Below are 21,979 nucleotides of genomic sequence, written 5' to 3' on the forward strand. Positions count from 1 at the left end.
GGACTGTTTTAAGCTTTTCGTCGTTGACTTTGATGTCAATGCTGATGCCGTTGGTGTTGTTAGTCATCAGTTTGGTTTTCTCCGCACTGATTTGCATTCCATACGATGTGGAGGCTTTGTCTAGATGTTTGACCAGGCTTGCCAGTTCTTCTTCTTTTCCAGCCAGTCCATCAATGTCGTCGGCAAAACGTAGGTTTGTGATTGTTCTGCCGCCTATGCTGACTGTATGTGTATCATGCAGGAAAAATAAACATGTGCAATAAAAGAAAGTAATTATATTTTCAATCAATGTTTATAATTACCCACTATCGAAAATCGCAAGGATTATTCGCCTTGGCACGGGATTTCAGGGGTGATTAGTGCTGAGCGACCTTGGGGTAAGAGGGGTATGGGCTCTTTCCAACAGAGTTGTCACACTTAAATGTACGCAAGCTGACCTTGCTGAACGAATTGTGCCCGGCTTTACGCTGGATTCTGTCACAGTGTTTGGCGAGGGTGGCGAAGGACGGGTGCTGCGGGAGGGGGTCCAGGGAGACGATGGCGCTGTGAACCACGTCCACCTTCTCCACCAGCAGATGGCGCAGAAGCTGCGTGGCCGTGTCTCCCACCTCCCCTCCCTGCCGGCCCAGCTGGGAGACCACATCAACCACGCTGCCCAGGTACTTGTCCAGCTCCTGCAACAGCACCGTTTTCAGTTTTGCAAGCAGACGTCAGAATGTTTGGACAAATCCATGTAATTTCCCCCACACCCTAGAGGTAACGAATCTGAGCGCACTGGTTCGAATCATGGCTCAGCCGCCGATATTTTCTCCCCCTGCACTAGACCTTGAGTGGTGGTCTGGACGCTAGTCATTCGGATGAGATGATAAACTGAAGTCCCGTGTGCAGCATGCACTTAGCGCACATAAAAGAACCCACAGCAACAAAAAGGTTGTTCCTGGCAAAATTCTGAAGAAAATACCCATTTCAATAGGAAAAACAAATAAAACTGCACGCAGGAAAAAATACAAAAAAATGGGTGACGCTGTATTATAGCGACGTGCTCTCCCCCTGGGGAGAGCAGACCGAATTTCACACAGAGAAATCTGTTGTGATAAAAAGAAATACAAATACAAATAAAAAAAAAAAAAAAAAAAAAATCAAACCAAATCTGGTAGGCAGATGCCCGACCAGCATCATATCCAATCGTCCTTAGGCCCCAAGTGCATGTATATATATTTGCGTACCTTTCAGAGTGTGTTTGTCCAGCTCCCAGAACAACACCAAATTTTGTTTCTCGAGGAGTCATCAGAGCGTTTGGACAAATACATATAAATCCCCCACCCCCACCCCTTGAAAAAACAAAAAAATCAAAACAAATCTGCTTAGCAGACGCCTGACCAGCAGCATATCAGAACATCCTTGGTCAAGTCCTGAGTGCATGCTTTTTTTTTTTTTTTTTTTTGCTGCCCCATCATCTGCTCTGTTTCAGTGGCATTACTCCCACGCCGCTCATTTAGATTCCCCCAATACACGGCCACACCCGGGTTCGTCCGTCGCAGTTCCAGCGTCGGCAGTCCACAGGGAGCCATCGATGTTAGGTCGCCAGGAGGCCACACACCAGAGGAGACCCTGCACTGCTGCTGAGTCACTTTGGTGGTGTTCAGTGGTGCCTGTTCTGTGTTAACGTACTTAGGACACCACCTACTAAGAGTGCATGCTTATGTATTTGTGTACCTATCAGAGTGAGTTTCTTTCTTCGACACACTTCTGCCAGAGGACAACAATTATGTTGCCATGGGTTCTATTTCAATGTGCCAAGTGCGTGCTGCACATGGGACCTCAGCTCTCTGCTATACTTGTCTCTCCTGTTCTGTATTTGTATTTCTTTTTATCACAACAGATTTCTCTGTGTGAAATTTGGGCTGCTCTCCCCAGGGAGAGCGCGTCGCTACACTACAGCGCCACCCATTTTTTTGTATTTTTTCCTGCATGCAGTTTTATTTGTTGTTCCTATTGCAGTGGATTTTTCTACAGAATTTTGCCAGGAACAACCCTTTTGTTGCCGTGGGTTCTTTTACGTGTGCTAAGTGCATGCTGCACACAGGACCTCGGTTTATCGTCTCATCCGAATGACTAGCGTCCAGACCACCACTCAAGGTCTAGTGGACGGGGAGAAAATATCGGTGGCTGAGCCATGATTCGAACCAGCGCACTCAGATTCTCTCACTTCCTAGGCGGACGCGTTACCTCTAAGCCATCACTCCACGTGTATTATATATATTATGTATTACGTGTGTGTATTATAATTACCCCTGTAGCTCTGCACTCTCCTTACTACAATCACCTTTGCAGCTACGTACTATACTTACATCTGCAGTTCTAAACCATAATTACATCTGTACTATAGTTGCAAGACACCTGACAGCAACATATGGAAGAGAGAAGCAGCATTGTGGAGATGTCATTACCTGGTAACAGCACTCGATGATGGCTGTGCAGACTTGTTTCATCAGATTCAAACCAACAAGGACGATATCCTCTTGATAACCAAAGGGCTCTGCTACCATCTCCATCCTGCCCACAGATTTTTTTTTTTTCATGAATTCATTTCTTAATGCGTACACAAGAAAGGACAAAAATGTGGACAACAGATACAGTAACTCATACAGCAGGAGCACTGTAAATCTACAATACACATACATGAGTAACAACGTTGGCAGCAGGACAGTCACATGTACTATCAAGCACAGGGACACAATTTCCTTGGGTAACAGCACAGGTTACACAGAAAAATGAAAAATCACAAGCTATGTCAAACAAGTCTTTGGAAATGGTACAATCTCTGTAGAATTCAGATTGTTTTGACTCTTGTGAGATGTCTTTCTTTTTCTATTTTATACTTATTGTTCAGGTCCCAGTGAAAAATCTCCACATCTGGTTGTGAGAGAGAGTTTAATTTCTTTAATCAGTGATACACAACGTACACATCTGCCTTTCCCTTCAACCATGCCTCATTCGAACTGGCCCAGCTTTCACTGTCGCTGCCACATTCCCACCTCAATGTGTTCTGCCTCTACCGTCCGCCACCAAACAAGAAAAATAAACTCTCTGATACGATGTTCATAGAACAGTTTCCGGACTTCTTAGAATACGCTAATAGTTTACCAGGCTCTCTACTTATTGTTGGTGACTTTAATTTTCATTTTGATTCACCCACACAGCTTTATACCTCTAAATTACTTGAAATTGTCAGTTTGTTCGATCTTAACCAGTCTGTAACCGAGCCTACACACAATCGTGGTCACATCGTCGATTGGGTGTTGCACAGAAATGAGGACTGCCTCCTGAGGTCTACCACCGTCGATCACACCCTGTCCTCCGACCATCACAGTGTGACGTGTCAACTGAACCTCACCAAACCTCCCACGCCCCGTGTGTATAGGGAGGTGCGCACACTGACCTCAATTGACTTAGACTTACTTAAAGCTGACCTGCTGACTAATATCCCTTTTGAGCCGACTGCTGACCAGCTATCCACTGTCCTACGCGCTGCACTCGACAGGCACGCCCCGTCGACTCGGCGCCTGATCTCCAATCGTCCCCCGTCGCCTTGGTACAACACCGTGGGACCAGAGCTGTTGGAGGCCAAGCGGGAGAGAAGAAGAGCTGAGAGGCACTGGCGCGCCACTAGTTTGACCATCAGTAGGGACATTTTTCAGACAGCCAGGAATAATGTAACAAACATTGTTGACAGGGCAAAGTCAAAGTTCTACTCTTCTAAAATACTTGCATGCACCACAGCCAAACAGCTTTTCAACGCTACGAACAATCTACTAGGTAAAATGAAAAACACTCCTCTCCCTACAACATTTTCGGCGCAGGAACTCCCTCAAAAGTTTTCTGACTTCTTCACCGGCAAAATATCATGCATTCGTGAGAAGCTTGACTCTGTTGTGTCTCCTTCTTCACCCGTTCAAGAACGCGTGTACAGTGGTCCTGTTTTACATTGTTTCCAACCGGTTACTGAAGATTTTGTGAAGAAAGTGTGTCTGAGCGCTTGTCCGAAATCCTGTGAGCTTGACCCTGTCCCGTCTTCTTTGTTGGTTGAATGTATTGATGTTCTACTGCCACATATTACTCATGTCATCAATTCTTCCTTGCTGTCTGGTTGTTTCCCTGAAAGCTTCAAGTCTGCTATTGTATGTCCACTCATCAAGAAACCATCTTTGGATCATAATTGCTTGAAAAATTATCGACCTGTCTCTAATCTGTCATTTTTATCAAAACTGCTAGAAAAGATCATATTGTCTCAGCTCTTAGCTCATCTGGAGCAGAATGGCTTACTTAATTCCCACCAGTCAGCTTATAGACGTGGTCATAGTTGCGAAACAGCCCTTCTTAGAATAGTGAATGATTTGCTTTCGGGATTTGATGAGGATAAGATATCTGTTCTCGCTCTCTTAGATTTGTCAGCAGCTTTTGACACTATCGACCACTCTATCCTCTTGAACAGACTTAAAACTTCCTTTGGTATTCGTGACACTGCACTAGCATGGATCACGTCTTACCTGTCAGATCGTACACAGAAAGTGTGTGTAAATGGTACATACTCTAGAGTATCTGCCTTGAAATATGGTGTCCCACAAGGGTCCGTCCTAGGTCCTGTTCTTTTCGTGCTGTATGCGGCTCCTGTGTCGGATGTCATCAGTCATCATGCGATGTCGCATGAGAGCTTTGCTGATGACACACAACTTTATCAGTCGGCTTCCATAGCTGAATTTGATGCACTGGTGACTCAAACACAGGAGTGCATTGCTGGCCTAAAGGACTGGATGACTCTCAACAAGCTGCAATTAAATGATGATAAGACTGAATTGATGATAACCTGTCCAAAGAAGTTTCGTCAACATCCTTCCTTTCCTGATTCTGTTCTGATCAATAGCACATCTGTTTCACTTTCTCCCTCTGTTCGCAGTCTTGGTGTAATCCTGGACCAGTCTCTTTCCTTCCAACAGCACATTTCGAATACCTGTAAAGTTGCCTATTTGGAACTGCGTAGAATCAGCTCTATCCGCCACTATCTCTCAACCGATGCAACCAAGACACTTGTATGCTCTCTGGTTCTCTCAAGATTGGATTACTGCAACTCTCTTTTGGCCGGCCTTCCCAAATACCTGTTAGACAGACTCCAACGAATTCAGAATAACGCTGCCAGACTCATTTGCAGAGCTGCTAAATTTGACCATGTTTCTCCTCTCCTTCAGTCTCTCCACTGGTTGCCTGTTTCTGATCGAATAGACTATAAGCTATCCACTCTGACCTTTTCTGCAGTCAACGGATCTGGCCCCAAGTATCTTTCTGAACTCATCCATATCTATACCCCGTCTCGCCAGCTCCGTTCTTCCTCTGATACTCGACTTCTCAGGATACCTCATGTCAGAAGTAAGACCTATGGACACAGATCGTTTTCTTTTCAATCGCCAAAGACGTGGAACAAGCTCCCTGATAACCTCCGTCATTCTGATTCCCTCGCATCTTTTAAATCTCGTCTCAAAACTCACCTTTTCCCTCAGCAATAAGTTCAATTGTGGCAGGTCCACAACTACATGCATGTATATGAATGTGTATTGTGTGTGCATGTGTTTATGTAAGTTTGTGCCTGCCTATGTGTGCGTATTTGTTAGGGTAGCTGCTAGATACACATGTATGTTAAAATGTATGTATGCAGTGTGTGTGTGTGCGTGCGTGCGTGCGTGTGTGTGTGCGCGTGCGTGCGTGCGTGCGTGCGTGCGTGTGTGTGTGTGTGGTCACATTTTGGTGTGTGTATGTAACATAGATATAATGTTTTATGTTATCAAAAGCGTTTTTGTAAAGCACCTAGAGCAGATTTCTGGATAGTGTGCTATATAAGTATCCATTATTATTATTATTATTATTATTATAAATAAAGTATCCATTTACCTCATCTCAAAGGTTTTCAAACTTTCTCCCATCAAAGGCAATGGATGCGAAAACTAAACCATTTTCAGACAATACATAAACACAAAAACAACCTACATGTGTGTGAACACAATGTTTTAATTTATCACTTGGCTGTTGAGTGCCCTTCACGAGAAAGTTTAAGATTCCCTCAGGACTAAAACAACTGAAACACAGAATACTCAGACTGAAAGTCTAACACTTTGTATTTGTATTTCTTTTTATCACAAGAGATTTCTCTGTGTGAAATTCGGGCTGCACTCCCCAGGGAGAGCGCGTCGCTACACTACAGTGCCACCCATTTTTTTGTATTTTTTCCTGCGTGCAGTTTGAGTTGTTTTTCCTGTCGAAGTGGATTTTTCTACAGAATTTTGCCAGGAACAACCCTTTTGTTGCCGTGGGTTCTTTTACGTGCGCTAAGTGCATGCTGCACACGGGACCTCGGTTTATCATCTCATCCGAATGACTCGGATGTTGAGCCCCTCATGTAAAAGTGTTCCAATTCCCTTAGGATTCAAACCCAGGATACTCAGATTGAAAGTCCAATGCTTTAACTCTTTCACTGATAAGTTTCATTGTGTAAAACACTCCCCAGAGCCAAATATCATAATTAGATATGATGTTCTAGGTCACAAGCATCAGCTCAGGTAAAAACAACACAATGGACTTATTCACATCAGACTAGGTCAGGGGGCAAAGTAAGTCATTGTTCTATTGATGGGAAACTGGCTACAGCTGTCAAACTTTGTTACAATGTGAAAAACGGTTTTATTGACATGACCCCTTGATGTCAACTGAAGTGGCCTATGGCGGTGAAAGAGTTAATTAACCACTCAGCTGTTGAGCCCATCACGTCAAAGTGTTCTGATTCCCTTGGGATTCAATCCTGGGATTCTCAGATTGAAAGTCCAACTAAAGAAGTTTAATTAACAAATAAGCTGTTGCACATCCATCACGTCAAAGTGTTCTGATTCCCTCAGGATTCAAAGCCACGACCCTCAGACAGAAAGTCCAACACTTTCATTAACTCGCTCGGGACGACAAGTTTTCTCCCTTGCTTTTCCCCACAGATGGCCCATTTGTAAGGGTTTGGAAAAAAATTACAAAAAATACAAAATACTGTGTAAGAAAATGAAACTTTCAGAACTGGTTTATTACGTGTTGAGCTAGTACATATAAAATAATCAAATTTCTCATCTTATTTTTACAGTTTTGCCATATGTAGAAAATACTGCCAATTTTTCACCCTGAATCACCATACCCATGCTCACTTTCTGCATTAAATTCGCTTTCTTCTTTGTCATCATCCACCTCTTCAATGTCTGACCCTTCAGTTCGTAGCATTTCAAGTACTTCGGCAACCCTAAAACATTGTCATCGCTGCCTTGTTCGCTTCACAACATTCTGAGAAGAGCCCGCTTTGCTAACAGGCTGGTACGCGAGCAGACGACCGGTCAGTGACTTTGTCAGCGTGTGTGCGAGATGGGCCACACATGCAGGGCTGACCAATCATACCATTCGATTGTGGAGTGACCCAGAATAGTGCACTCCGCTTGGCTAATCACAAAATCACGTGTACAGCGCATGATGGAATTTTACTTTCGAAGAATGCTATTCCATTCCTTCGTCTGAATCCGAATACGTTTTGTGTATAATGTGTGAGCATTCCTTCGTCCGGAGAGAGTTAACCACTCAGCTATTAGCCTGTCACGCCAGAGTGTTCATGTCCCTTCACGATTCAAACCCAGGATCCTCAGTTTGAAAGTCAAGTGTTAACTCTTTCAACTCCAGATACAAGTTAACTCGTACCATGATTACTTCCCCTGTGGACCAAGTACCAGTATTCATGTACCAACACACTATTCTAATTTCATTTATTCTTGCTTGGTACAGTTGGCATTCTAAACTGAACCATTTATGGAATCCGGAAGCATGAAAATGAAGCTTTGTCTGACTGATTAAATCAACAATTCTCCATCTATTTTCGCTGTTTTAGTGAACCACCCTGGTTTTTTTTCAGCAGTGGTCTTATGTAGTGCTGGTCCAGGGGCGTTGTAGCAGGCATGTCGCTGTGGTGTAGAATGAGTTAACTAAGATTCCCTTACCCGCACAGCGGCCTCAGCAGCTGCAACAGTGTGGTGACGACGCGACGCAGAACGAACGCCCAGGCCCCTCCCAGCTGCGTGGCTGCCAGCTCCTGCAGCATCATGGTGACAAACAGGGAGAACATCTGCAGGCATCGCAGCCGCTCATGCACACGCTGCTCCCGCCACAGCATCAGGCACAGCTCCAGCAGAACTTGCTCCAAGCCGTCCTGCACAGGAAACTGCGGACTTCATCGCTGTTCATGTGTGTGTGTGTGTGGGTGGGTGTGTTTGTGTGTGCACACACTTGTTAGTATATGGTGTACTTGTAAAATGTTGACTTCATTGCTGTTCATGTGTGTGCATGTGTGGGAGGGTGGGTGTGTTTGTGTGCGCACACACTTGTTCGTGTACAGTGTACTTGAAGCATGTGCTCATGTATGGAAAATGTTGATTTCATTGCTGTTCACTTGAGTGCATGTGTGGGTGGGTGTGTTTGAGCGCACACACACTTGTTCATGCATGGTGTACTTGGAACATGTGCTCATGTATGGAAAAAGTTGACTTCATCACTGTTCACATGAGTGCATGTGTGGGTGGGTGTGTTTGTGTGTGCACACACTTGTTCGTGTATGGTGTACTTGAAGTATGTGCTCATGTTTTGACAATGATGACTTCTTTGCTGTTCATGTGTATGCATATGTGGGTGAGTGGGTGTGTTTGTGTGTGCACACTTGTTCCTGTACAGCATGCTTGAAGCATGCATTCATGCATGTGTATGTCTTTTTATGTGAATGACACTAGCTCCCTGCCTGGGATGTGTGAGCAATCTGCTTCGTTATCATTATTATTTAAAACTGTTTGTCTGTGAACTACTGTGACAACCGCAAGCATTAGACCTCAAATGGTTTACTTTTAGTACTTTTATGGGCTATGGTACAGGTGGAAGTAACTGATTTTTGTAACAATGTAAAGTTTGCAGCTAAGGTCCATGGGCTGCAAACTGAAATATGTCTTAATACTGACATAAAGTAAAACAAAAGAAAACAATCCCCCAAAATGCCAGAAATCTATATAACAGAAATACTCCCACCCATACTGTGGGCAGACACATCAAACCTGTGATTCAGTTTTTCTTCAGAAAAGCTGTGCACTGCACTGCTGCCAAACAGACAAGCGTTTTTCATGCTGAGCTAAAAACATGAACAGCTTATTACGGTGTTTGCATGAATGATAAGTGTAAAGAAACCAAAGTAGAAGGGATTTGTGATTTGTCAAGAACAGACCCAACCGCACTTACTCCAGGGTTGTTCACAGAACGATGGTCACAAAATGCTTTCTGAAGCTGTACACAACACAACACAGTAGATGTGATGTAGCATCTGTCCACATGCTTTGACACTTCCTTGAAACAGAAACTGTACACGACGGGCGCAATAGCCGAGTGGTTAAAGCGTTGGACTGTCAATCTGTGGGTCCCGGGTTCGAATCACGGTGACGGCGCCTGGTGGGTAGAGGGTGGAGATTTTTACGATTTCCCAGGTCAACATATGTGCAGACCTGCTAGTGCCTGAACCCCCTTCATGTGTATATGCAAGCAGAAGATCAAATACGCACGTTAAAGATCCGGTAATCCATGTCAGCGTTCGGTGGGTTATGGAAACAAGAACATACCCAGCATGCACACCCCCGAAAACGGAGTATGGCTGCCTACATGGCGGGGTAAAAACGGTCATACACGTAAAAGCCCACTCGCGTGCATACGAGTGAACGCAGAAGAAGAAAAAGAAGAAACCATACACAGCATGCAGACAACTACACTACCAAAACGTTTTCAATTTCGGTAATATCTTTATTGACTGATATGGATATAATCATAGTGCCTATCCTCGGTAAGAGATCAACCTCTAAGCACTTTACAAACACAGTATCATTTGCAAAACAGGCTGCAGACCTGGGTTCAGCCGACTGACAGCTGCCTTCAGATACTGAGCATTCATTTCCTGTGTCATTCAGTCAGGTTTCTGTCATGCACGCACACACACACACACACACACACATATGTACACACACCACACACACACACACACATAGAGTATGTGACAGAGTTGACTTAAGCATCTGAAGAAGAGTGAAAGGAGACTTACTGCAGGTGAACAAAGTGGAAGAAGTAAAAGAGAAATGGAGGTACTATCTACATCTAAAAGACACACCCTGGGTCAAAAAATCCATTCTTTTATCACTACTCTTTTCATCCCACTCCAATACTATACAGGATGGATATATACACTGGTATCTGAACTCCCTCCGGACAACAGAATGCTCTAGTGTTCCTAACGTAAGGTAGCATTCCAGACGGCGGAATGCTACAGCGGTTTCAACAATTTAAATTTTTTCCACGTTTTCCTCATGGGGTAGCATAACAATCACAACTACACTGGGCACTGCGAATGTGTCAATGGAAAGCTTCTCCATGAAATTCCGTAACACACTCCACAGTGAGCCAGCGAGTTCAGGACCCCACACGATAAGCTAATCTGCATACGTATGGAAAATGGTGTCGCAGGTGATACAAGTGGAAATTTTTGGAGCAAACTAGATCATGACAGCGGATTTTACCACTGCTGAAGTGATTGAAATGCTTCAAACTGAAGGTTTCGACATCAATGAGGATGATGAAGACATTGAATAAAGTATCTGCAGTGAAGACAGCTACCAGCAATAAGGTACTGACAGTGACTCAGCTTCTGAGAGCAGTGAAGAGGGAGGGGGGTGGGCATTCACACAACGTGAAGAGGTCAGTGGTTCAAGTACAGTGAGTTTCATTCAGTTACTTTATGTTTTGTATTTTTTGTGATGTTTTTCCTAACCCTAACAAATGGGTCGTCTGTAGGGAAAAGCAAGCGAGAAAACTATTTGTCCAGAATGAGTTAACTATCAAATTTTCAAGTAAATGCATGCTTCCATTAAAAAAATAACAACAAAAAGTTGTGATTATGAAATTCTGTGAAGCAAAACCTACATTCTTCAATAGCTTTGCACAGTCTTCTCGCACTCTTTTTGTGTGTGTGTGTGTGTGTGTGTGTGTGTGTGTGTGTGTGTGTTGTGTTATGTGTGTGTTGTGTTATGTGTGTGTGTTTTGTGTTATGTGTGTGTGTGTGTGTGTGTGTGTGTGTCCCCCCAGAATTTCGGACATTTTATTATCTTTATTTTGATGATAATGGAAGATAATGGAAGTGAGGATGCTGCTGCTATGCGTGTCAATGTAAGTTTTTGGAAGACTTGACAGGGCTGAACTCTCATTGTCTGGCATCAACCAGGGGGAGACATACAGACACTGGCAGTGTTGGTAAGGAAATTTGATCAACACACCCATAGGTTAATCTTTTAAGTGGATGACCCTGGACTGTATGTACCTGGATTTCCCATTACAGCTCACAGCATACTCAACTCTGGGTGGAGACAGACACTGACTGAAATAATACATGTCAAATGGGGCCTCACAGTCATTTGTATTTGTATTTGTATTTCTTTTTATCACAACAGATTTCTCTGTGTGAAATTCAGGCTGCTCTCCCCAGGGAGAGCGCGTCGCTACACTACAGCGCCACCCATTTTTTTGTATTTTTTCCTGCGTGTAGTTTTATTTGTTTTTCCTATCACAGTGGATTTTTCTACAGAATTTTGCCAGGAACAACCCTTTTGTTGCCGTGGGTTCTTTTACGTGCGCTAAATGCATGCTGCACACAGAACCTCGGTTTATCGTCTCATCCGAATGACTAGCATCCAGACCACCACTCAAGGTCTAGTGGAGGGGGAGAAAATATCGGCGGCTGAACCGTGATTCGAACCAGCGCACTCAGATTCTCTCACTTCCAAGGCGGACGCGTTACCTCTAGGCCATCACTCCCCTAGTCATCAGTCGACAACACTAACCATTTTGCTACAGCAGCTGGCATGCCGTAATTTCTTACTGCACATGGCAAGGAAATACACAGAATACTCACCGGTGTTTTTGCCAGCACAGCCACAAGAGAGCGAGTGCTTCCAGAGAAGCTCTGAGTCAGGTAGTCCAGCGTGGCTCTCACAACGTCCTCACTGTACGATGGTGGGTTCGGTTCCGGGTCACAGGTTCTGCATTATAAGTTAAAGGTTAAAGGTCCCAAATCCTTTTATGGCTATCAGGTACAAGTTAAAGGTTAAGTGTCCCAAAGGCTTCTGCGGCTATCAGGGCAGTGAATTCATATACACTGTATCTTGGACTTGGCAGAGGAAGGCAGGGCCTGATCCTGTCCTTCCGCCATTTTGACCTTCACCAACCAAGGTCAGGTACGAAGGTGCTTTTCCTACAGACACAGCTCCATGCTGAAACAGTGCCTCGGACAGAGGATCCTACATTGATGCCTGACTCTGCCAAGGGGCCTTCTATACACCTATGTCCACCTATGTCGACCTCACTAAGGCCTTCGACACCGTGAGTAGAGAGCGAATGTGGAAGAGTACGGATGCCCTTGGAAATTTATTTCTTTGGTCAGCCAATTCCATGAAGGCATGCAGGCTCGAGTCCAGGACAATGGCGAAACATCTGCTCCTTTTCCTGTCACAAATGGTGTCAAGCAAGGCTGCGTCCTGGCTCCAACACTGTTCAGCCTCATGTTCTCTGCAATGCTTACTGATGCCACCACCCTCCCCCCATCCTCCAGCTGGATGACAATGATGGTCATCATCGATCTCGATGGACACACACCACCACCACCTTGGAGGAAGCTAGTCAGGGATACAGAGGGGAGGTAACCTACTTACGGGAGGTTATCGGCCATAGCTACTTTCGTTTTCTCCGCACAGGTGGATAGTAGTTTGCACAGGACAGGAATCGGACTCCCTGCCGGAGTCTGCACTAGTGGGTCACAGTAAAGTATGTGCAGTGAAAAACTGCCCTTCTCAGGACATCATGTGGACTCTCAGTTCAGTTTAAAAGACTCTCAAAGCACGCCTCTTCCATTCTGCCTTCCATCTTACTGACTAATGCTTCTTTTTTTTCCTCTTTTTTATTCTCTTCCTCAAGGCCTAACTAAGCGCGTTGGGTTACGCTGCTGGTCAGGCAGATGTGGTGTAGCGTATATGGATTTGTCTGAATGCAGTGACGCCTCCTCGAGCTACTGATAGTGATACTGCTTCTTGATCTGCTGGTAGCGTGCGTGCAAGTATATATATGGTCGTTTGCATGTTTGAATGTACATGCACCTGTTTGTGTATGATATACTATACCTGAATGCATGTATGTATACGTACAACTTTAATGTAAATGTCATGGGCTCCCTGTCTTGGAGGTGAAAGTTTCAGTGTGTAATATTACTATCATTGTATACAAGCACACACATGCAATCAAATGTACATTCACACACACACACACACACACACACACACACACAGATATATACACATACACATGCATAAACAAACATGCATGCTAACACATCAATGAACCACCCATCTCTTTCAAACCCTCATACAGAAGGTAATCTATCAAATCATCAATCTTTTATCCAAAACTCATTCACTCTCATGTGACTGTAACTACGAGCTCATATGCTGATGTAGCTGCGTTCGCATGCAAGCTTTTGCACTCCAACATGAGTGTGTACATGTTTCCGTGTTATACACTGTTTCTTGATCTCCTGAACTGCTTCCCTATCTCTCCAGGCCCCTTTCTTTCCGTTCTCTCACTTCGCAAAAAAAACAAACATACATCATGTTTTAACACCAAAAAGACAAATATTGATTCAAAGGCCCATCATCTGGTTGCATTTCAGTGACATGGGTGCTTTACTTAGCTGGTGCCAAAATGCGACCATGGCAGTGAAAGGGTTAACCACCTGACTGCTCCTGATAAATATGTTCATCAGTGAAAAGCTGTCCCATCATTGAGATAAGACAGAGCCCACAGGTCAGGACATCTGTCACCTTTCTGTATTTGGATCTTTCCTGGGATTGCATTACTTCTGTTCAGTGAATTCAATTACACCGATCAAAAGTACATACAATGCAGTGAACTTGCTCTTCAGGTTCGAGCCACAGTGATCTCATTTCACCTAGGTTCAGCAGTCAAGGGGTTAAACACACGCGCGCGCGCACACACACACACACACACCACGCACGCACGCACGCACGCACACGCACAATATTCAAGATTCAATTTCCTTTCAGTCCTTTTGGGGTATGGAGGATAACAAACTTAAGAACAAAACAAACAAGAGAAGCAAATCATAACTGAACTGTATTCACGACACACATGTAGTGAATATAGCATCAGATTCTAAAAATGCGCACACACCTACACACCTACAAACATACGAAACAAAAAACAAACACAAACCCCTCCTGAGAATGTCGCTCTCTGTCCAAGGCAAGACAGCCCAGTGTGCTGACCACAATGTTGCCCAGCTGATTCACTATGCTTCTCTCTATTGTCTGAAATCAACAATCAACAGCACAATATTGTGAAGCATCATTTTTCTTTTTCCTGTTTTATTTATTTCTCAAACCATCTCTTTCTCACTGTGCAGAAAGAACTGCTCCACAGGACTGAACAAGAAAATCATACAACAATGATTATGACTCTGTCCACTGGATTTCATTGTCACATTTGAGAAACTGACAGGTGATGGCACCTGATTTTGAACACACACACACACACACACACACATCTACACACACACACGCGCGCGCGCATCATCAAGATGGTGGAAAACGCAGGACGATAAGTCTTCCCTGTCAGAGATTGTGTCAACTGCATAGTAATGACAAGAACTAGAGGCATGGGAAGTGTATACACTACACAGGAACTAACGCCAGTGAGATGTAAATCTAGATCTTCAAGCACATATGAACTGATGACTGATAAGAAACGAAAAAAAAAATTCAAGCAGAACAAAGGACAACAACAATGACTGCCAGACAGACAAAACCAAAAGCAGACCCCGGTCTTCTTTGTGTGCCATCAACAGGAGGAGTTTGTATTATACTCCATGTTTGGTGTGACATATACTTACCATGTCAAACTGATGCAAACTAGGCCTATTGGTTTGCTCTGCTTGGCCAAATTTCACGCGGCTAACAGTGAAAAGACGGGCCCGCCCGCTCAAAAAAATATCAGAAATGAGTGAAGTTGTATTTGTATTTCTCTTTCTTTTTATCACAACAGATTTCTCTGTGTGAAATTCGGGCTGCTCTCCCCGGGGAGAGTGCGTCGCTACTCTACAGCGCCACCCATTTTTTTGTATTTTTTCCTGCGTGCAGTTTTCTTTGTTTTTCCTATCGAAGTGGATTTTTCTACAGAATTTTGCCAGGAACAACCCTTTTGTTGCCGTGGGTTCTTTTACATGCACTAAGTGCATGCTGCACATGGGACCTCGGTTTATCGTCTCATCCGAATGACTAGCGTCCAGACCACCACCACTGAAGGTTTAGTGGAGGGGGCGAAAATATCGGTGGCTGAGCCGTGATTCGAACCAGCACGCTCAGATTCTCTCCCTCCCGCCACAGCCACCTGTGCTTCATTGAACATCATAACCCCTGGTGGAACCGCTATGAAACATTGTATAATTACTAATGAAAATGACACCCTGCTTATTATAGTTCGTCAAATATGTATGATCACATGAACTCTGACAGCACCAATTCCTGTTGGTGAACAACCGCCGGTAGCGCTAGGCGTAGATTTGGGGGTATTTTTGTTTCTCAACTTCTAAGTAATGTATCACTCTGAAATTTGGCACAAAGAGAGAAGACATCAAAGGTATGCCACACACCAATTTTTAAGTAAACAGCTTGACTAGAATTAAAGTTATGAATATTTCTAATGTTCTGAAGGGTAGCTCCATTTCGCAGACTAGATCTCATAGAAGCTGCCTCTCTGAGAAGTGTCTGATATAACAGAGTTTCACTTCAGTGACCAGAGAGTGCAATTAACACATGAAAGCTTTGGTAAAAAATTTATAATGTTCACTCACCACTCAATCAAAAAGGGTGTTTTTTCAGTCGCAATGACAGTTCACATCTCACACATGTAGCAAGTAAAGTAATTGAGATAGAATGTCCCTGATAGTCTTATTGCACTCAGCAGCCATTTTTACATTAGTACACAATATTTGGTGTCATTATGCTGATGGGAAGTGTATGTGTTTCGTTGCACAAATATGCAAGTCCACGAAAAATGAACGTTTTGAGAAAATTGCATTTAAAGTTTGGTCTTGTCTCTCCTAGTAGACCAAGGCACAAAACAGGTAAATTTATACACAAATTTTTTTTTCAGGTGTCTGTTCATAACATAAAAAGAAAACAAAAACAAAAAACAAAAAAGAAAGCTGTTTTGGTGTTCAGAACAGTCCTGCCCCATACAACTCTCCTCCTCGTTCACACCGCTCTTGACGTTCTCGATGCCGGATTGTCTCAATTTTTTGCCTCCTTCCTTTCTCTTTTCCTGATGTTTTTCTTGCTGCTGACTGCACTCTGGAAAAAAAAAAATTGGTATGTGTTTGTGTATACATGTATGGGAGAAGAAGAGAAAGGAGAGAGAGAGAGAGAGAGAATGTGTGTGAGTGACTTTTTTTTTGGGGGGGGTGGGGGGGGGGCATGTACACACACACACACACACACACACACTATAAACATCCACACACTCCATCACACATGTAAATCACAGGAGAGGGAGAGAGAGAGAGAATGAATGTGCATGTGTGAGAAACTGACTTCACACACACACAAACTTCAACATCCAAACACTCCATCACACATGTAAACCAAGAGAGGGAAGGTGAGAGAGAGAGAGGCAGAGAAAGAGACAGAGGGTGGGGGAGGATGTCAGATAAACAAACTTACCGATTCATTGCATGACGGGCAGTGGAGTTCAGATGTCTTGTTTCGGTTTCCAAGGGGGGTGGGGGGGGGTTAGTGCTTGCCTTTGTCTGCAAAGTGCTGACTTGCTGAGCACTTTTCCCACCTCTCCGCCGCTTCCTAAACTTGTGGAGGGGCCTAACTTTAACTTTTCTTTCCTTTGTCATTCTTATCTTTTCAAAGATTGCTAAAATAATCCAAAATTTATAGTTGTTGATCGATCTGAATAGACACAGATAGCAGACGCTTTGCAAACAGGAAGTCGTTTGAGAGCCAATGATAAAGCTCAGATCGGCCACGTGACCGAACCGGCCAATCACTTCACCAACAAGAAGCAAGCCAGTGACCCACTTTTAGGCCCTGGCAGGCTGGCTGTGTAGGAATTTTCCTATGCTAGTTAGGCTCATGGTGAAGGCCGTTTCTTCCTCTCTAGTTCAGTAGGTCACAAGCCTTGCTTCATGGCGTCGTAGCAACGGTAGGCGCGATTGAAAATGGGCAATTTTTGGATGCATTCGATCTTTTTTTCACAACTTTCTCTCACACCCACTCACAAAAACAGCTAAAAACACACACTTTGAGTAATAATTCAAACAAAACACACACATGTAAGGCTTTATGAAACATTATTCTTGCAAAATTCACAACAAACACAAAACACATTTTTTAATGATTTTTGGTCAAAATTCTACCCCTAGTGCTACCTTAATTTGTGTCGATCCACTTCACATTTGAGGACGTGAACGCTACACGAAATGTCACTAACCTTATTATTTTTGTTTCCCTGTTTAATCACATTTAGTATTTCTCTCCCACCCATCACCCATTAACAAACACGCTTAAATCTTAGTGTCAAACTTTAAAATCATATGTTGTTGTTTTTTTGTTGTTGTTGTTTTTTTTTACATCGCTGATCGTTCATCTAGTTCACATTCCAAACTTGCCAATTCCAGCAATCTTTCCTTTCACAGAAATGTAATGCAGAAGTTTTCTCGACAGATAACTCAATCCTAAACACCTAAACTATGAAACATATCTTTCAATCCCAAACATCTAAACTATGAAACATACCTTCAATTCCCAAACATCTAAACTATGAAATATACCTTTCAACTCCAAACATCTAAACTATGAAACACACCTTCTGAAACCAAAACCTAAACTATGAAACACACCTCTTTGCTGAGCTGTTCAACCAGTGAATCATAACAGGCTGTTGCATTCGTCAAACGACGCTGGATCGCAGACACACTCCCCGACGATGTTGACATCTTCGACACTGCAAACACGGGCAGAATGTGCACAAGGATTGCAGGGAGACTACTCATCAGCACATCCTGGACAGACATTTCCAACTCCTCTGCCAGACTGCTGAGTGCATCTGTGCTGCCTTGCACAACCAGGAGCGGTGCCAGCGTTTTGTAGTGGCCACTGCAGAAATTTAAATAAAGAAATAAATATAGGAAATATGTAAGATTCCTTAACTACAAGAGATTAACAGTACAAAAAGGTAAGCATGCACAATTGGTTTAAACATTTTTAATATCAAGAAACAAGGTGCAATACAGCGTTCAATTAAGAAGACTTGAGCAACAACAAGCATGAGCTTATATCGTGCTCGTTCATATGTAACAAGCAATACACAAACGCAATGGCGAAAATACACACATTACTTGACAATGAAAAGAAGGTTGAAGTGCAAGACAAAACTAAACTAAACAAGAAAAACAACAACAACAAAAACACACAAAAAAACCCCAAACTACTATTACCGCAACTACCACTGACAACAACAACAATGAAAATATTAATGATGATACTAATACTAACATAGTAGCAACAATAATAACACACTGGAAAGCATGCCCAATTAACATAATCTATGCTACAAAAATCTCATGACTGTACGAACAAAAACCAGGAACAGGGAGGACATCAGTCACCTGTAAAAGCTGTGGCGACCGTCACACTCCAGAAGAGTGTATGGAAATGTATCCAGCGCATAGTCCATCTTCAGCCACTCGTTGACCAGGTAGGGCAGGTGATTGCACAGGTACGTACTGGTTGCTTGGTAACCAAGGGCAGCTGACATCTTCTTCAGAATCTGTCGGTACAGACATCATCCAATCTGTAGATAACTCCAAACCATGAATGCACACATCATTTTTTTTTTTTTTTTTTTTTTATCTCAGACACACAACAAGAACTCAAAATCATGAATGCACACATCATTTTTTTTTTTTACCTCAGACACACAAGAACTCCAAACCATGAATGCACACATCATTTTTTTTTTTTTTTTACCTCAGACATAAAACTCCAAATCATGAATGCACGCATCATTATTTTTTTTTTTTTTTTATCTCAGACATACAACAAGAACTCCAAATCATGAATGCACACATCATTAATTTTTTTTATACTTCAGACATACAACAAGAACTCTAAACCATGAATACACACATCATTATTTTTTTTTTTTATCTCAGACATACAACAAGAACTCTAATCCATGAATACACACATCATTATTATTATTTTTTTTTTTTTACCTCAGACATACAACAAGAACTCCAAACGATGAATGCACACATCATTTTTTTTTTTTTTACCTCAGACACACAAGAACTCCAAAACATGAATGCACACATCATTATTTTTTTTTTTTTTTTTATCTCAGACACACAACAAGAACTCCAAACCATGAATGCACACATCATTACCTAATGACTACAGGCACATGAGAAGAACCCCAAAACATAAATACACATTCCACTAACTTATGACCTCAGGGTGTGTGTCTATGACACAAAACAACATCTTCTTATCTGACACAGATGCCATTCTTTACCTTTGAAACCAGCAACACATCCACGTTCTTGTCCTGAATGGCCAGGCAGAGAGCAAAGAGAGCCTTCTTCTCACACACAGGACTGGTCATGGCGGCAGTCGACAGCACCAACAGCAGACTGGCCATTCGGTTCCCACGTTCTCGACCCTGGCAGCAAACCATTACATCTGTTGATCTCCTGGCCTCACTGTTTATTAATATCAAGTTGAAAACCCACCGAGGCAACCATGTGTTTGTTCTGTATTGTCCGTGTGTTCTGTGTGGCTTGTTCAGGATTAAAGAGGCAATGCCAGTCTTGAATAAAAGCTAATTTGTGTTTGCACATTTCTTCTGCCATTGCTTCTGTGTGCACAAGTCAAATGATCGGTATAAGAGCAAGCCCGGCGCTTCCCGTTTTTGGGGAAGTGTCTGGGTTTGTTCCAATGTACCTTTTATTTACGTGTGTGCTAGCTGAATTGGTAGCATAAGCAGCATTGGCTTGAAGTTATGTACCTTGTGTGTGGACAGAGTTGCCACTCTTTACTATTTGTTAATCATTACAGTATTTTTTACTTAGGCCTTTCACTCCTCTTGGGGTATAGGTCGTCAAAAAGACCCTGGCAGCAAACCATTACATAATTTCTTACTTAGACCTTTCAGCCTCCCTGGGGTATAGGCCATCAACAAGAGACCTCCACAGTCACCTGTCCTGTGTCTCTGCCCTCTATCTGGCTCCAGGTATGGCCCATCTTCTTGATGTCTCAAGACGGGCCCAATAGCCGAATCGTTAAAGCGTTGGACTTTCAATCTGAGGGTCCTGGGTTCGAATCTTGGTGACGGTGCCTGGTGGGTAAAGGGTGGAGATTTTTCCGATCTCCCAGGTCAACATATGTGTGGACCTGCTTGTGCCTGAACCCCCTTCATGTGTGTACACATGCTGAAGATCAAATACGCACGTTAAAGATCCTGTAATTCATGTCAGCGTTCAGTGGGTTATGGAATCAAAAACATACCCAGCATACACCCCCCACCCCTGAAAACAGAGTATGGCTGCCTATATGGTGGGGTAAATAAACAAAATGGTCATACATGTAAAATGCTACAAGTCTGTCTGAGTGTCTATGTGTGCATGCCTGAAATCTGATTGAATGACACAGGAAACGAATGATGAGCGCCCAGTGGCAGCCATCAGTTGGCTCTACCCAGGAAGGCAGCCTCTTGTGCAAATGACCCCGAGTTTGTAAAACGCTTAGAGCCTGGTCTCCGACCAAGGATAAGCGTTATATAAGTATCCATATCCATATCAATCAATCAATGTCTGCCTGGAAGCCTCTAAGAAGACAGAGGCCCTTCCTCATTCAGGGGTTTCAAGGTTTTCTCTTGTTGGCATTTCTGAAGCAATTCATTATTTAAAGGACAGGGGAGCTCCCCCCACCCCACCCCAACCTGGAGGACTAGTGTATCACAATCTGTCTGGTCTCAACCTGTCCAGGTTCAGTGGCTCTTGCAGAATAAAAAATCTCCTGCCAGCCTGATCGCCCAGGTCAACATATGTACAGACCTGTTGGAGCCTTAATTCCCCCTTATTGTGTTTTCACATGCACACGTTACAGACCCCATAATCCATGTCAGTGGTTTATGAAAACATGAACATATCCAGCAGGCACAACCCTAAAAACAGAGTATGACTGCCCATATGGTGGGATAAAAGAAGTCAAACATGTAAAGTCCCCTTATAAATACTAACATGGGATCCACAGCCCACAAACAGAAAGGAAATAAAAACTAAACAAATATACATTTGTTATTGTAATGAGCAATATCATTCATAGACATAACAATATAAGTAAACATCACTGTAATAATACCCCTGTACTTTTAACCTTCTTCTTCTGCGTTCGCTCGTATGCACACGAGTGGGCTTTTACGTGTATGACCGTTTGTACCCCGCCATGTAGGCAGCCATACTCTGTTTTCGGGGGTGTGCATGCTGGGTATGTTCTTGTTTCCATAACCCACCAAACGCTGACATGGATTACAGGATCTTTAACACAAGTGAACATCTCCGTATCAGTACCCATATACTTTTGACCATCAACCCCACATTCCCAACCCCTTGACAGCAGAATGCTGGTGAAATGGGATCAGTATGACATGAGTTTGGAGTGCAGTTAATACTTTCTATGTATTCATCAATCCTGTCACTGATTTT

General features: G+C 43.2%; 1 protein-coding gene across 2 annotated transcripts in view; it reads right to left on the reverse strand.

The window, feature by feature from the left end:
- The window catches only part of LOC143297768 (serine-protein kinase ATM-like), a 113,926-nt gene that overhangs the window by 53,835 nt on the left and 38,112 nt on the right, over positions 1-21,979 (reverse strand). For both annotated transcript variants that reach the window (XM_076610238.1, XM_076610239.1), the window contains exons 24-31: positions 19,789-19,935; positions 18,881-19,041; positions 18,113-18,368; positions 14,422-14,516; positions 12,053-12,179; positions 8,067-8,275; positions 2,451-2,556; positions 438-674 (exon numbers count right to left, since the gene is read on the reverse strand). In XM_076610238.1, coding sequence (XP_076466353.1) covers positions 438-674; positions 2,451-2,556; positions 8,067-8,275; positions 12,053-12,179; positions 14,422-14,516; positions 18,113-18,368; positions 18,881-19,041; positions 19,789-19,935 — 1,338 coding nt within the window. The remainder of the gene's footprint in view (positions 1-437; positions 675-2,450; positions 2,557-8,066; positions 8,276-12,052; positions 12,180-14,421; positions 14,517-18,112; positions 18,369-18,880; positions 19,042-19,788; positions 19,936-21,979) is intronic.

The sequence above is a fragment of the Babylonia areolata genome, chromosome 23, assembly GCF_041734735.1.
Source record: "Babylonia areolata isolate BAREFJ2019XMU chromosome 23, ASM4173473v1, whole genome shotgun sequence".
Taxonomy (NCBI): domain Eukaryota; kingdom Metazoa; phylum Mollusca; class Gastropoda; order Neogastropoda; family Buccinidae; genus Babylonia; species Babylonia areolata.